Source organism: Portunus trituberculatus, chromosome 29 (genome assembly GCF_017591435.1).
Source record: "Portunus trituberculatus isolate SZX2019 chromosome 29, ASM1759143v1, whole genome shotgun sequence".
In the NCBI taxonomy this organism is placed as follows: Eukaryota; Metazoa; Arthropoda; class Malacostraca; order Decapoda; family Portunidae; genus Portunus; species Portunus trituberculatus.
Window position 1 is genome coordinate 485,690 of NC_059283.1, and position 16,995 is coordinate 502,684.

The 16,995-nt window shown below is 45.5% G+C and overlaps 1 protein-coding gene across 3 annotated transcripts in view; it reads right to left on the bottom strand.

Annotated features, from left to right (window-relative positions):
• Positions 1–1,123: 1,123 nt before the first annotated feature.
• Positions 1,124–16,995, bottom strand: part of LOC123510479 — a 54,978-nt gene continuing 39,106 nt past the window's right edge. Inside the window, exons 5-11 of one of the 3 annotated variants that reach the window (XM_045265687.1) lie at positions 8,648–8,819; positions 7,932–8,545; positions 7,521–7,821; positions 6,456–6,524; positions 5,723–5,852; positions 4,199–4,431; positions 1,124–4,046 (exon numbers count right to left, since the gene is read on the bottom strand). In XM_045265687.1, the coding sequence (XP_045121622.1) occupies positions 3,102–4,046; positions 4,199–4,431; positions 5,723–5,852; positions 6,456–6,524; positions 7,521–7,821; positions 7,932–8,545; positions 8,648–8,819 (2,464 nt within the window). In that variant the 3' untranslated portion in view covers positions 1,124–3,101. Of the gene's footprint in view, positions 4,047–4,198; positions 4,432–5,722; positions 5,853–6,455; positions 6,537–7,520; positions 7,822–7,931; positions 8,546–8,647; positions 8,820–16,995 lie in introns of all 3 variants that reach the window. The other 2 variants (XM_045265686.1, XM_045265685.1) reach the window with 2 other exon arrangements.

Genomic DNA, 16,995 nt, shown 5'->3' on the forward strand with positions numbered 1-16,995 from the left:
AAATACTGCTTTACACTTTGAGCTTCCTTGTTGTTGTGCGTCACGTTAATACGATGCTAGAGTTGGAAATAAGAGAGATTAATTAACTTACTTGAATACGAGAAATGATAAAGTTACGTCTCTGTCTCCTAAACACGTGTTTGCTCCACCGACGTTCGACATTTTTCCCTACGATGTAAACAAACGGCGCCAAGACTCACCCCGCTGCCAGCCGTACGATTCTACCAGCCACGCCCCCTTTAACCCCTTCAGTACTGGGACGCATTTTTACCTTGAGATTTGTGTACGATTAGACCATTTTATTGACATTAGCAAGGGTCTATGGAGGTCAGAGATTAATGGTCACAGTCTTCACTATTTTAATCCCCACACGAGTTTCTGAAGCTGTATAAAATCACCAAATAGTAAGCAGAATGAATATGGAAACGCGTCATGGTACTGAAGAAATTAAACTCGATAGAACAGGGTTAAAATTCTCCATGCTAATAACCCGTAATATATATTTTTTACCTCAGGACTAACTAACTACAAGGGAAACAGTCACGGCCCAGTAAGTCATAGGGCGCGAAGTTTGTGAAATCCGTCGAGTAAATAAAATACATTCCTAATATTATTACACCTTGAAAGGGAACTATAAGGAATTTCTATCATTTTCTGCTAATATTTTCGTCCGCTGCGGCTTGTAAGGCATTAATTTAGGCCATGATAGAGAACACGTGGGTTTTTAACGACTAACGAACAGGATAACAACTTTGCTTTCAATTAAGGACTTCTCGCTCGTTTTTTTTTTTTTTTTTGTGGTGGTTTTGATCTCAACTTTGGCTTATTTTAATGACTTCCGGATCTTTTTTTCTTTGCTTTTTCTTATTGTCTTTTGTTTTCTTTACTTTTCTTTGTCTATTGGTTCTTTTTTCTTTGCTTTGTTGTGGTGGTGGTTTTGATCTCAACTTTGGCTTCTATTAATGACTTCCGGTTCTTTTTTCTTTGCTTTTTGTTAGTCTACTGGTTCTTCTTTTCTTTGTTTTTGTGGTCGTGGTGTTAATTTCAAGTCTGCTTTTATATTAATGACTTCAATTTTTTTTTTTACTTTTTATTATTGTCTCCTGTTTTTTTTTTTTTTTTGTGTAATTTCGACTTTGCTTTCCATTTATGTCTTCCATTTCTTCTTTATTTCTTTTTATTATTTTTTTCTGTGGTCGTGGTACTAATCTCAACTTTGCTTTCCATTTCTGTTTTCAGTTTCTTCTTTATCTATTTATTTATTATTTTTGTGGTCGTGGTATTAATCTCAACTGTCCTTCATAATATTGTCTCCCGGTTCTCTTTTCTTTGGTCTTTTTGTAGTCGTGGTATTAATCTCAACTTTGCTTTCTCCTATCTGTTCTTTTAAGTTCATTTTGTGGTCGTGGTATTAATCTCAACTGTCCTTTCTAATATTGTCTCCCGGTTCTCTTTTCTTTGGTCTTTTTGTGGTCGTGGTATCAATCTGACACAGCTTCAGCTTTGGCGGGCGAGCGGGTGTTGTCATTCGTTTTGTTACATGTTGTTGCTGTTACTTTTACTCTTCTAACAGCTGCTAACTTAATCTTAGTCGGCATACTGAGGCTGACTTGTCTGCTGAAGGAGGAATGGGCGAGGAAACATTGCCAGAGTACCTGAATATTAACCTTTCATATTTTTTTTTTTCTTAAGAGATAAATAAACGAATAAATAAAATGCATCTCGTAACAATAACAATGATAAATAATGACTTAATGGATCTTGATGAGGAAATGGCACGAATTTATAGTTTATTATTATTATTATTATTATTATTATTACTCGCATATAACCTTCCTTCAGCAATACAAATTAACACTCAGCACGGAAAGGCCTCAGTTCTTACACAGAATTTCATAGCAAGACACTAAAGATATGAGAGAGAGAGAGAGAGAGAGAGAGAGAGAGAGAGAGAGAGAGAGAGAGAGAGAGAGAGAGAGAGAGAGAGAGAGAGAGAGAGAGAGAGAGAGAGAGAGAGAGTAAAAAAGGCAAGTCTGTACAGCTGATTATCGATTATTTTTACTGAATTGACTCACTACGCAGTAATAATGTTAATAATTCCACACATCATCTTCACTATTCTTTTCTCTCTCTCGGCCTAAAGGAAAAAATAAAATAAAAAGTTGATGGGAAAAAGTCAGACGTCACTCACTTAAATCTAAAATCTTAAGTCTATAAGTGATCACATGTAAGTATTGCAGAGACCTACCACACACACACACACACACACACACACACACACACACACACACACACACACACACACACACCTGGCACTCAAGATTCAGTATAATTTTTCTATAATTTTTGGGACCTATACAGTCAGCTATGTGTGTATATAAATATCCTCACGAGTAATGGTTTCCTCAGAGTGTTGTGTATAGCAGTATTTGTATGTACATTGATTGACTTAACAATATCTCACTGTACGTAGTTACGGTTCCTACGTGTTTTGTTTTGTCTTCAGTCTTCACCGTGTCCTCGCCTCGGTCACCTCACTAGTCACTCTTTGCTGCTTTGTTTTCCTCAGCACGTGCGGTTTGTTTGTAATACTATTCTTGCATTGGCAATGTTCTCTTGTATTTTGTGCTTGTCACAGATTAGCTCAGTTTCTTGATATTGTGAAAGCGTGTCACCGAGTCCTGTTCCCGCCACGCTGGTGTGTCGCGCGGCGCCCGGCGCAGCTATCACAGTCCTCCTTTCACCACTTGGTACAAAAGACGAGCGTGTGAGTTTGTGCTTTTCATTATTGTCTTGTTCATCACCTTATCACTGTGTTGTGTTCCCCGCCGCCCCTGTGTGACCACCCCCGACCCGACCCCCGCCCCCTGCGCGGCGCGTCCCACGAAGAAGAGGTAAGGATAGTAAGCTAGTCGACGAGATTCTTAAACCAAAGGATATGCCACGGTGACCTTCAGACGGGACCCACGCACATTCACACTTCCTTCCGCGACGAGCTGGGGCGTCGCGGGTCCTGGTGCTTCCCTTCTGTCTCACAGGGGTTTGTGAGCCGCGTCAGGGGCGGCCCGACACAGTGCTCGTCTGCGAAGCCACGGCGCGGGTCACTCCACCTCCTCGGCCACGGCGAAAGAGACGGGCAGGTCGTCGCAACCGATGGAGTCCGCGAAGGACTCTGGTCTGGACGCCTCGCCCTCCCACAGCGCCGCCGCCACCTGGTCCTCTTCCTCTATGGAGTCCTGCGGCGACAGCTTGCGGCGGTGAGACCTCGGGGAGCCCTCGGCATCAAGGTGGCGGTGGAGGCGGCGACCGGAGTACAACCTTGGTCCGCGGCGGCCGGGCGGCTCCCACTCGAGGGGCACCTCCGTTCGGCTAAATTCCTTGAATAGTCTGTCGGACTTTTCGTCGATGGAATAGTCTCGCTGCAGCAAGCGGTAGTGGGCGGCGGGGTAGCGGTGCGTCCGCAGGAATCTGGCCAGCACTGACCTCTTGCCACTCAGCTCATCCGTGGTGGCGCCCTCGCCCTCCAGAGAGCCGCCGACGGAGCCACTCAGCGCTGTGTCCAAGGAGGCGTGCCTCTCCCGCAGCGCCTCGCGTCTCTTCTTCGTGTGGCTCTTGCCACTCCAGCGTCGCTCAAGCTGCGCCACGCCCTTTCTCAGTCGTTCTCGCTTGCTCTGCGGGTCACCCAAGTCCTCGCGAGACTCGGTGCGGGAGTCAGGGTCTCGCTGCCGCTCCCGGCTGCGGTCTCTCTCTGGGTCGTCTACGGGCGTCTCCAGGCTGTCCTCCACGAAGTGAATCTGTTTTTTGCTTAGTTTGGGCGGGCGGCCATTGTTGGCCTCCAAACTGCGGTAGCCGCTGTCCGCCTTCATCTGCTGCAGGCGGTGTGAGTGAGTGTCGCTGGTAGAGTCCGTGGGACAGTCTGTCGTGGAGTCAAAGCTGGTGGTGAGCACCTCGGGGCGACTCAGGTCCGTGGTGGAGGAACACTCGGTGTCCACAGAGTCGAAGCTGTTTTCCGAGGACAGCGTGGGGCGGTTGGCGGCGTCCAGCTGCTGGGGGGAGAGACAGCTAGTACAGGCACACGGGATGGCCGCTGGTTCAACAGCCACAAAACATTATGTACACAAAGGAAAGGACAGATTTCCATCACCAGGGAACAACAAGAACAATCAGTGTGTGCGTTATCGCGCTGTTCAATGTTTACCTTGAGTCTGTTGGCGAGGATGGCCCTGTAGGAGGTTCGTCTTGCCTCAGAGGAAGGCAGCGTGATGGGCGTCTGGCTCACCTCCGCCTCGCTCTGGCCATGTTCCCGGGGCACCTCTACCTCAGGCTCTCCGCCCGTGCCTCCGTCACCGCCTCCTTCACCCGCAACGATGGCGTCTGTGTTGCTCTCGAAGGAGGTGGTGTGGCTGGTGGCGCTGGTCACGTTGTCCAGATCTGAAGGGCAGACTCTATTATTGTGTATTCACCAAGTCCTGTGTGTGTGTGTGTGTGTGTGTGTGGAGCACACCAACCGCCAGGGAGAGGTGAACAACAGTAACTAAAGCGAAAATTCCACAACAGGCACCTCAGTTTTTCTTTTTCTCTGTAGGAAGTGCGCCACCAAGGGCAACAAAAATAAAAATAAAATATCCACTGAGGTGCCGCATCCATACAGAAGGCAAACACGCCAGCCAAGCCACAGGAAGTGTCTTGAAGCCTCCCTCTAGAAAGGAAGGTGGAAATATAGAAGCAGGCAGCGAGTTCCACACTTTATTGGAGAGAGGAATGACGTAAAGGATCTAATTTTAACTTGCTCTTTGTGGTTCTCGCGCGCGAACGTGTGTGAGAGTGCGTCTGGATAAGCCTAGAGGCAATGACGCACGCTCCCACACACACACACACACACACAGAAAGACTATATCTATTCACATAACCCTATGCAAGAAATCTTCAATATTACATGTTACACGTGGGTTCAAGGTTGGTACTGAGAAATGCGTTGCTTTTTCACTGCGACTGCAGCTTGTAAGGTCAGAGAGGTAAATTGCTCCTCAAGAATATTTCTCCAGTTAAAAAGGTTGAAATCATGTTAATGTGTCACTAGAACCATGGAACACACTAAAAAACTCAGGTACCTTCAGCTCCTGCCTTTTGAAAATGCCAGACGTGTTGAAATCATGTTAATTTGTCACTAGAATCATAAAATACAATAAATAAAAAACAAGTCACCAGCTCGAACCTTTTGAAAGAACCAGACGTGTTGAAATCAATTTAATGTATTACTAGAACCATAAAACACACTATAAAAACAAGGCATTTTCAACTCCAGACTTTTGAAAGTAGTGGAAGTGCCAGAAGTGTTGAAATCATGTTAATCTGTCACTAGAACCATCAAACACACTTCAGCTTGAGCCTAGTGGAAGTGCCAGGCGTGCTAAAAACATGTTAATCTGTCACTAGAACCATTAAAAACACTGAAAAACCAAGGCACTTTCAGCTCCAGCCTTTTGAAAGTAGTGTAACTCCCTGCCTGCTTCTATATTTCCATCTTCCTACGACTTAACTTCTTTTAAGAGAGAAGTGTGGAGACATTTGTCCCTGAATCTTGACTAATTCTTTTGATTCTTTTATGGAGACTACAATTCAAGTGGGCCTGTTTTTCCTAATATTCATTTTTTTTGCCCTTGGTAGTTCTCTCTCTTACATAAAAAAAAAAAAAAGTGCTGCAGAATGTCCCGAGACTCACCCGAGGCTCGTCCGGGGGAGTGGCGGTCAGGAGAGCTGTGTATCTCCATCCTGCCTGAGTCTGAGTCCTGGTCGTCTGGGTCCTCCTCCTCCAGGGTGGTTCTCAGTTGCCAGAGGGCGCGACATTGTACCTAAAGAGAGGGAAAGTAAAGCTATTGGCGGCCGTGGTAATAGTAGCTTATTTTACGTTGTTAGCCGAGTTTGCCCTGAAAGTGATCCATTTTTCTTATTCTTATTATTGTTAGGTTAGGTTTATTTAGTACTAGTTTTAATGGTAGGTTAAATTAGGTCAGTACTGGGACGCATTTTTACTATGAGTTTTGATTAAGATTAGACCATTACATTAGGAAGGGTCTATGGAGGTCAGAAGATTAATGGCCAGAGTCTTCAGTATTTTAATCCACACATTAAGTTTCTGAAGCTGTATAAAATAACTAAACAATAAACAGAATGAATATGGAAACGCGTCCTGGTACTGAAGGGGTTAAATTAGTAGTGGCAATAGTAGGTTATGTAAAGTCAAGTTTCAGAATATGTTAGAGACAGTTACAACAGTGGTGAGTTAGTTTAGGTTAGTAGAAGTGATAGTAGTGATAGTGATGGTTAGGTTGGAGTAGGTTAGGTTAGGTTAGTAGTAGTAATAGTAGTGATAGTGATGGTCTTCCCTTCTCCCCACCCCCAAAAAAAAAAAAAAAAAAAAAAAAAAAAAAAAAGATAACATTCAATTAACTGACCTTGATCTCCTGGGAGTGTCTAGAGGTAAGGTCCGGCTCGTCCAGATGGTCAGCGAGCTCCTCATTCACCTGCCGGGTCACCTTGGGTCAGGTCACGAGGTCCAGGGTTCAGATTATTCTCATTATAGCAAATAAGACAGGCGTGAGGCGAGGTGAGGGTGAGGGGCGGCACTCATCAGGGTGCCAATGGTCATCATGGGGAAGATGGCGATGATGATCATAATGACAGTAATTATAATAATAATAATAATAATAATAATAATAATAGTAATAATAATGATGATGATGATGATGATGATGATAATAATAATAATAATAATAATAATAATAATAATAATAATAATAATTATAATAATAATAACAATTATAATTATAATAATAAAATACAGTATGGATTAACAAATTCAAATGTGATAAATTCAAGGTCAGAAGAGCAACCAAAAGAGTGAAATGTACCGAAATGTCAACAAAATTTGTAAGAGAGAATACAAACAAATATATGAAACAGGTAGTGAATATTGTATTGTTTACAAGTGTGTGTGTGTGTGTGTGTGTGTGTGTGTGTGTGTGTGTGTGTGTGTGTGTGTGTGTGTGTGTGTGTGTGTGTGTGTGTGTGTGTGTGTGTGTGTGTGTGTGTGTGTGTGTGTGTGTGTGTGTGTGTGTGTGTGTGTGTAATTTACCTCGGTCGCCTGCTGGTCACCCAGTCAAGTCTTCCCCATTACGGAGCGAGCTCAGAGCTCAGAGACCGATCTTCGGGTAGGACTGAGACCACAACACACTCCACACACCGGGAAAGCGAGGCCACAACCCCTCGAGTTACATCCCATACCTATCTACTGCTAGGTGAACAGGGGCCACACAATAAGAGGCTTGCTCATTTGCCTCACCGCTTACCGGGACTCGAACCCGGGCTTCTCGATTGTGAGTCGAGTGTGTGTGTGTGTGTGTGTGTGTGTGTGTGTGTGTGTGTGTGTGTGTGTGTGTGTGTGTTTATGTGTGTGTGTGTTTATGTGTGTGTTTGTGTTTGTGTGTGTGTGCAGAGGTGGGAGGGGGGCGTGGCCTCACCTGCTCTAGGGAGCCTGTGTCGTTGTAGCGCACTTTGCCCCTGGGCTCCTCGTCCTCGTCTGAGGGCGTGGTGGAGTCCGCCGCCAGTCTCAGCCGCCGTTGCTCCACATGCCGCCTGTTCTCCATGAGGTCCTCCAGCTCGCTGTTTTCCAGCGAGGACTGTCTGAGCGCCGCCACGTCCCCTGCGGTGCGCCACGAGTATCGCGCCATCGCGCTGCCGCTCAGCAAAGGTTCTCCTGCGCCCTCCGTCGCCGCGCCACTGGGGCTGCTGCCTGCCCGGGGGGACAGCCTGCTGCTACTGCTGTTAATAAAGAAATGCAAGATTAGCGGCGGCGTGGCGGCAAGCAAAGTTGTAGCCAAGGTCGTGTAGCAATTTGTCCGTACCGCGCTGCACCGCCAGGCACTGCCTACCTGTACTCATCCAAGGCCAGCAGCCTTCGGGGCCCGCAAAGCTCCGTCATTTCCACGTCCTGCGGGTGCGGCCGCGTCCTGCTCACCCTCAGGGACTCGCTGCGGGCAGGAGAGGCACCCGCGGAACTGCCGCCCACTCTCTCACTCCTGCTGCGTCTGAAGCCGCCCCTCAGCGGACCCTCCGGCAGCTGCCTCTCGCCACGCGAGCCCGCCTCCATAGAGGCCAAACGCCGCGCCGCGCCCGGACTCTTCTCAAGGGTGACCACCGGTTGGAAAACTTCAGCTGCCGCCCTTGGGCCTCCGAGGCTCATGGAGAGGCGGCGGTCACCCTCGAAGCTGCTGCGGGTGGTGTGGAAGGCGGCACGCGCCCCTTCGTGCCGGCTGGGCCGCGCCAAGTCAAAGCTGGCGCTGCCGTACTTGTGATAGGCGTGGGTCCTCGGGGGCACGTCGCGAGACTCCCCGCCGCCAGAAGTGAGGCTGTAAGCTGACGGGTGCTGCAGGCGCCCTCGGGACCTTCCTAGAGCCTGGGTGCGGGTGCCGCCCTCTGCTGTGGCCACCACCACCAGCGGCACTTCAGGCGGTGGCGAGGCGGCCGGCACACGGCTGACGTCAGCCTGCCAGGAAAGGAAAGAATTGATGTCTGGACCCTGCTGACCTCAGGTTTCCCTCACCGCACCATGCACTTCGTGACCCCAACAATTTTCACCAATATTTACCTCAATGTGGGAGGGGCGGGAGTCTGGGGCAGGCGGTGGGTGTGGGCGGGAGGCGGCCCTGCCCTGGGGGGCCGCCGCGCCGTCCTCCTCGCTTTGGCCGCCCTCCAGCTGGATGCACCGCTGACGCTGGACGGGCGGCGACCGCTGGCTCCTCTTGCCGCTGCGACTGCTCCTGCGGGAGGGGGCGTGGTGGAGTGAGGCGGTAAAGGAAAACATGTGCGGCGAGCGTTGACGCTCCCATAGCAACAAGACGCCATCGCCACCACCACCACCACCACCACCACCACCATCACCATGGGGTGGGTGAGGCAGCCTTGGCTAGCTCTCAACCCACGCTCATCAAGCATGGTGTGGTGTGTGTGTGTGAGGGGGTGGGGGGAAGCAAGGGACGGTACATCAGCAGCATGCATCTCTCACGTCCTTCACCACGGAGAGGGACACTGTGTCACTGGCCAGCAGGAGGAAGTCAGCGGGAACAAGAGTTGTCACGGGGACACACCACGGCAGGGACACAAAGGTTACGTGTCCAATAACGTCATAGGTTTACGTAGCATGTGCTCTCTCTCTCTCTCTCTCTCTCGACCCAAATGAGATAGCATTACGACGCAGCCAAGTTTTCTTCCTCAGCCTTTGTTGTTGTTGTTGTTGTTGTTGTTGTTGCTGCTGCTGCTGTGGTTATTATTAACGTCAGATTCTATCATTAAGATCCAGAGAGAGAGAGAGAGAGAGAGAGAGAGAGAGAGAGAGAGAGAGAGAGAGAGAGAGAGAGAGAGAGAGAGAGAGAGAGAGAGAGAGAAACCTTATTCATATTCTTAAAATAAAGATGACGCCAGACTGCAGGAAATCTGATTTACTACATATATGCTATGACGCAGTGTGTGTGTGTGTGTGTGTGTGTGTGTGTGTGTGTGTGTGTGTGTGTGTGTGTGTGTGTGTGTGTGTGTGTGTGTGTGCTGATTACCTTGACTGATCGGTTTTCTAGTCCTCCTCTCTATCTCTTTATCAAACCCCCTCCCCCCCCTTCATTCTCTCTCTCTTTCTCTGCATCTCGTCCCCCATCGTCGTCTCCTACCCTTCACATTCTAAATATAGCTCCTTATTGATTCTACTGTCCCTCCTCCCTCCCTTCCTCCCCCCTCTTGCTAAGGTAGCGTCTCTTCCTCCTCCCTTTACTTCTCCTTACTCTCTTACTCTCTTACAATCTACTCGCGCCTCACCTCCTCTTTCTCTCACTCGCTTACTCTAAAATCTTTCTCTTTACAATCTGTCACTCTCTTACTATTTTACTTTACAATCTTTCTCTTACTCGCTTATCCTACAATCTCCTCGTCTTTCTCCTCCTCTTTCTCTTACTCTTACTCTACAATCTCTCTCTCTTACTCTCTTTCTCTACAATTTTCCTCTTACTTTCTTATCCTACAATCTCCTCCTCTTTCTCTTACTCTCTCACTCTACAATCTCTCTCTTACTCTTTTACTCTCTTACTTTACACTACTCGTCCCTGTCCTCCTCCTTCTCTCACAAGTATACATGTAATTGGTCTACTCTTGGTTTTCACTTCTTACTCCAAACTTGTATAAAAAAGTGGTCTTGTTTTTCAGTCCTCGTCTTCTCTTCCTCTCGTTCTCTTATTAAAATGTTTGTTATTGTTTCACTTTGTTCCGTTCTTATTCCCCAATTTTCTTTATTATTTTATTGATCATTATATAAGTACTAATATCTTCCTCAGCCTCTTTTTTTTATTTTATTTATTTATTTTTTTTTACGTGTAACTGTTTACCTCGATGTTCTTCGTCACCTTATCGTGTTCTTCCTCTTATTAATACGTATACATTTATCTAACTGTCTCCTTTTTTATACGTAGATACTAACTGCATTTAAATTTCTTCATCCTTTTCTTCCTTCTCTTTCTTCTTTTATTTTTTTTCAGCCTTTTCTTACATATAACTATTTCTAACTCCACTCTCTTCATCACCTCATCCTCTTATATATTTACCAAACTGTCTCACTATCTTATACACAGATACTCATTTCATCTTAATTTCTCTTCCTTCTTTTATAATTCTATCTATTCTTCTGCCTTTTTCTTACATATAACTATTTCTAACTCACTCTCTTCATCACCTCATCCTGTTCTTCCTCTTCTTTTCAATATACACAATGATCTAACCCTCTTATAGTGCTGTACTTATAGACTAATCATCTCCATCTCCTCATTCTCCTCTTTTTTCTCTCATACATGCTATTCAACGACCAACCTTCTCTTCCTCATAGTTTGCGTTAAGAATTCCGTCATTTTTTGGAAGGAAGAAGGTCGGAGCATTGGTAGAGTTTCTTTTTTTCATACTATGTGGGCTTTTCACGGGAATTTCTGGGCTAAAGGGGATACTTTTTGTGGTACCTCCTATCTAAAACCCCAGTCGCTAGGAAACAGTTGCCCCGAGTGAGGAAGCCCAACCTACACTCGGACCGTGGACAGGATTCGAACCCATGCGCTTGGAGACCCCTCGGAGACCAAAGCACGCATGGTTCCACTGTACCACGGAGGGTTGTTTTCGTTTCAGGAAGAAGGGAAGGCTTGCCAAGAAAGAGGACACACATCGCCTTCTAGTTTTCCAGGAGTAAGATTATGAAGACTTGGAACTGTGCCTCGTGTTTTTCCCGGACTCGTGGCCTTGTGTGTGTGTGTGTGTGTGTGTGTGTGATTTCGTGGTTCAAACTTCCATCACTGATAATGTTTGATGTTGTTTATATCGTTATTATTATTATTATCATGCATTATCCTTATTATTATTGCTATTATTATCATTATTATTATTATTATTATTATTATTATTATTATTATTGTTATTATTATTATCATCATTATCATTATTTCTATTATTATCATTATTATCATTACTACTGCTACTACTACTACTACTACTACTACTACTACTACTACTACTACTACTACTACAATGTCCACTCAAACTATGCAAAACGAAATAACTATGTAAGTATTCTGAGGAACGAGAAGACAATAATACGAGTGCTCTTGCCATTTATAGAAGAATGGCACGTGTGTGTGTGTGTGTGTGTGTGTGTGTGTGTGTGTGTGTGTGTGTGTGTGTGTGTGTGTGTGTGTGTGTGTGTGTGTGTCCAGTCACTCCCCACAAGATGAACAAAACGTGTCGACTTTATTTTGACGTCTTTACACACACACACACACACACACACACACACACACACACACACACACACACACAAAGAACAAAATCACGAAGGAGTTAAACAAATCCACAGACAAACACACAGAACAATAACAAAACACACTCGACTTGTCTGGACACGTTTTTACATCAACAAAGAAGATTTCAGTTCAAGAGATAACAGTTTTATATCTGTTTGTTTACTTGGACTGTCAATAAATCCTCTGCTGTGAATATAAACCCTTTCAGTACCATGACGCGTTTCCATATTCATTCTGCTTACTATTTGGTGATTTTCTACAGCTTCAGAAACACATGTTGGGGGATTGAAATAATGAAGACTGTGGCCATTAATTTTCTGACCTCCATAGACCCTACCTAACGTCCATAAAATGCCCTCAAAACATGCCAAACTGTCTTAAAATACCTTTAAAACATGCCACTGTCTCAAAATGGCCTAAAAACATGCCAAACTGTCTTAAATACCCGCAAAACATGCCAAACTGTCTCAAAATGCCCTCAAAACATGCTGAACTATCTTAAAATGCCCTCAAAACATATCAAACTATCTTAAAATGCCCTCAATACATGAGTCTCCATATCCCTTCCGATTACTATTTGGTGATTTTATACAGCTTCAGAAACTCATGTAGGGGTCTGAAATAGTGAAGACTGTTTCCATTAATCTTCTGACCTCCATAGACCCTTCCTAATGTCAATAAAATGGTCTAATCGTACACAAATCTCAAGGTAAAAATGTGTCCCAGTACTGAAGGAGGTTAAAATAGTGAAGACTGTAGCTATTCATATTCTGAGCTCCATAGACCCTTCCCAATGTCAATAAAATGCTCTAATCATTCACAAATCTCAAGGCAAAAGGGGTTAAGGAAGTGAGCCATATACATACACGTGTTTCTACGTAATTTCAACAACAGTAATGCCAAGTGGTAAGGAAAAACTGAAAAGAGAAGAACATTTTCAAAACACGAGACGAGAAATAATGGAAAGGATGAACACGTGTATTAGAAAGTCGTTGCCCTCCCTCTCTCTCTCTCTCTCTCTCTCTCTCTCTCTCTCTCTCTCTCTCTCTCAGTCACTCACTCTCCCCCCCCCACACACACACGCATATTCCTACTTATCCTTACACCATCGTTCCAAAAATACTAAAGAAAAAAAAATATGGACGCAAATCGTAAGAAAACACAAGGAAAAAAGGAGGGCAAGCGTATCATATTTCCCTCCTGCTTCTCGGCGCCTCTGAATCAATACACCTCTGCGCAGGCGTCGACGTCACTCCTCCTCGTGACGTCACCGGTGTCTGTGACGTGGCGGCGGGGAAAGCGTCACAACTCGCTAAATTTCAAGAGTGAAGGTGAAAGCTGTTTTGGTTCCCGGGTTGGCTGGGAATACAATAAACGACGGAGAGTTAAAGTGTTACGAGGCGAGGCGTGGGGACCGTCTCGTGTTCCTTAAGCGGGATTGGAATGCATTAAAGAGGTTCCGATAGCGCGTTTCTTTTGTTTTGTTTACGCAACCGATGAAAAAGGCGGGAATTATGTCTGTTTGTCTGTCTGTCTGTCTCTCTCTCTTAGTTTTTTCCTAATATTAAACTGCAGAAGTCGTCATTTTTTTGTGCATGTATTTCGTGTACAGTATCTATTGAATCGGTTCTAATGACAGCTTTTGATATATGATGAAAAAAAAGTAAAACAGCTCTTATTCTAGAAATTTCTCTCTCTCTCTCTCTCTCTCTCTCTCTCTCTCTCTCTCTCTCTCTCTCTCTCTCTCTCTCTCTCTCTCTCTGACATTACGCTCAAATATGCATTCTATTTATATCTCAACAATACTGATAACAAGTTTACTTTTACCTATTCCAAGTTTCTCTTTACATTCAACCCAAGACTCGCCAAGCAAAACATCAACACGGGTTCTGCTCCTCTCTTCGTAACAAGCTCTCGGTCATTAACCCTTCAGTACTGGGACACGTTTTTACCTTCAGATTTGTGAACGATTAGACCATTTTATTGACATTAGGAAGAGTCTATGGGGGTCAGAATATTAATGGCCACAGTCTTCACTATTTTTAACCCCTTCAGTACTGAGAGACATTTTTACCTTGAAATTTGTGTACGACTAGGCCATCTTATTGAGATTATGAAGGATCTATGGATATCAGAAGACTAATGGTCACAGTCTTAACTATTTCAATCCCTAAATACGTTTCTGAAGCTATATAAAATCACCAAAAAGTAACCAAAAGGAATATGGAGCCTAGTGTTTTGAGGGCATTTTGGCTAAGATAAGATCATTTTATTGACATTAGCAAAAGTCTATGGAGGTCAGAAGATTAATGGCCACAGTCTTCACTATTTTAATCCCCCACATGAGTTTCTGAAGCTGTATAATATCACCAAATAGTAAGCAGAATGAATATGGAAACACGTCATGGTACTGAAGGAGTTAATTGTCTTATCGGCCTAAGTTTATCACCGTCAGTGTAATATTAAAACAGTATATCACGTCAGTAAGTAATAGAAAACGAAGATGCGTGTATTTTTCAGCGGGAGAGATCATCAGACAAGCGTGAACATTCCAAACACTGACTGGAGGTACCAAAATAACACAAGCTTCAATAATTACGCAGGCTAAAAATACACGAAACATGGATTCAAGGAAGAAAAAAAGAAGTAGGAGGAGGAGGAGGAGGAGGAGGAGGAGGAGGAGGAGGAGGAGGAGGAGGAGGAGGAGGAGGAGGAGGAGGAGGAGGAGGAGGAGGAGGAGGAAGAGGAGGAGGAGGAGGAGGACGATGAAAAAGTGAAAGAAGAAGAAGAAGAAGAAGAAGAAGAAGAAGAAGAAGAAGAAGAAGAAGAAGAAGAAGAAGAAGAAGATGATGATGATGATGATGATAAAAAGAAGAACAAGAACAAGAAGAACAAGGTAAACAAGAAGAAGAAACAAACAAACAAAAGAAACAAAACAAACAAAACAAAGGAAAGGAGAAAGAAAAACAAACAGAAAACAAGCAACAACAGACAGAAAAAAAGAAAAGAATAAAAAAAAAAAAAAAAAAAAAAAAAAAAATGAATAACAAGAGAACCCAGAAACACAAGATGACTGAGCCCAAGACACAGCGAGGCGAGGGGCGGGCAGAACACACACAACACTCCACAACACACCGGCGAATGGCCATGGACAACACCTCTATCACGCGAAATGGCAATAATTTAATACATCAACAGCGTGTGACATTTGGATAAGTGGCGAAGTGTTTGGGAGAGAGAGAGAGAGAGAGAGAGAGAGAGAGAGAGAGAGAGAGAGAGAGAGAGAGAGAGAGAGAGAGAGAGAGAGAGAATCATATGCAAATTAGCCTTAAAGTTACAGTTAAATTGGAAGAAAGCGTAGGTAAGGAGGAGGAGGAGGAGGAGGAGGTACCTGTCGTCGTCGCAGAAGGAGGCAGGTGTGGCGAGGGTGGCGTTGTGAGGGTGGACGGCGTCTTTTTTGGTTCTGAGCGGGTTGGGCGCCAGTGTCCAGAGATTGGTGGCGCGGAGAAACCCGGCTTTATCACAGTTAAAGAGAGAACAACACCACCACATGTCACCGCAGCGGGGATGGCCACCACATCCCACGGAGCGACACAAGAGGGTGAAAGAAGCGAAGGAGGAGGAAGACAGAAGCGGGAAGGCGTGGCTCTGCGAAGGAGTCCCGTTGGTCGGTGCCTCTTCTCAGCCTGACCGCCAGCGTGGGTCTTGATAATGAAACATGGCTGGGCGGGACCGAAGACTTTCACACAAAAAACTAATCCGATTATTCGAGTCAAGTTCTTGAAATCGTTTGGTAAGGATTGGTTTCCAGGAGTCACATCAATGAGTTCAGGTGATAGAGAGTAGAATCCAGCGCCTCATGTCACCAGGGAAGCATCGCGGGTGGGGATAGCGTGGCGTGAGGCTGGTGTGACTGGAGTGAGGTGCCGCGGTCAGCTCATCTCGCTGGAGTGACGGCCACCCGACAGACACACGGCAGCGGACAGTAGTGACGTGATCGCCATGTCACTAAAGAGAGAAGGTCGGCTTAGGCCAAAAATTGAAGCTGTGACGTCGCCTCGCCGCGGACATATATTACACGACTCTTCACGCGGCGATCGTCACGCTGCCCGTTCAACGCACACTGTCCTTCACGCCTCGGACGATCAGAGAATATCCTGCTTATAAAATGAACACAAAGCAACGTTGAGTAGTCACGTAGAGGTGAGGTACAGGGAGTGACGGAGACCAACACCCCACCTTGCCAACTCTTCTCTGTGTTACTACTCTGGACTCTGCAGTCTCTGGGAGCAGTAGGGACGAGGGGGGGCTGGAAGAGTTGCCACACCGCTCCGTCACACGCCACAGTAACCACCACGTACTAACACACTCACAAACTCATGAGGTGTCACGAATACTTGATCTGAAGGCTTGCAAAATATAATGAATCCAGTGATGGCTTAAAGAAGAATTTTGGAGGTAGGGAAGGACGTAAGCCGTGCGCGGGGCGGGACTGCCTTAAAGATGAATGTTGGTGGGCGTGGTGACGGCAATACTGACTCTGCTGCGGCATGAATGGGCGGCTTGCAGACTCACTTGCCACGCGCACGATGACTAAACGCAACACTTCCCTTCAGCCAAGCCTTCTGCAGCAGCCAAGGCGTGTTTGAAGGCAGATTATGAAGCAATGATGGGTGTTTTGCTATCCAAGTGTAATTAAGAAGTGTATCTGCAGGTGTGTGTGGATTCAGTGTGGATATGTGAGTGTACGACGATTAGCAAGCCTCCGCCATCCACACACGGAATGACGTCACTAATCTTGCTGGCGTTGGAATCAATGAATCGTCACTCCCCACCCCCCCTTCTACACACACACACACACACACACACACACACACACACACACACACACACATGTATAAAAACTTCTCCATGGAAAAAATAATAATTCACGTTTATCATTGTCTGCAGTGACAGCCCGCCATGTCAAAAAAGTGAGTGAATATATACGTGAATACACACACACACACACACACACACACACACACACACACACACACACACACACACACACACACACACACACACAACACTAACAACAACAAAAAGGTAGTTATGTGACATTTAATTTGGTATT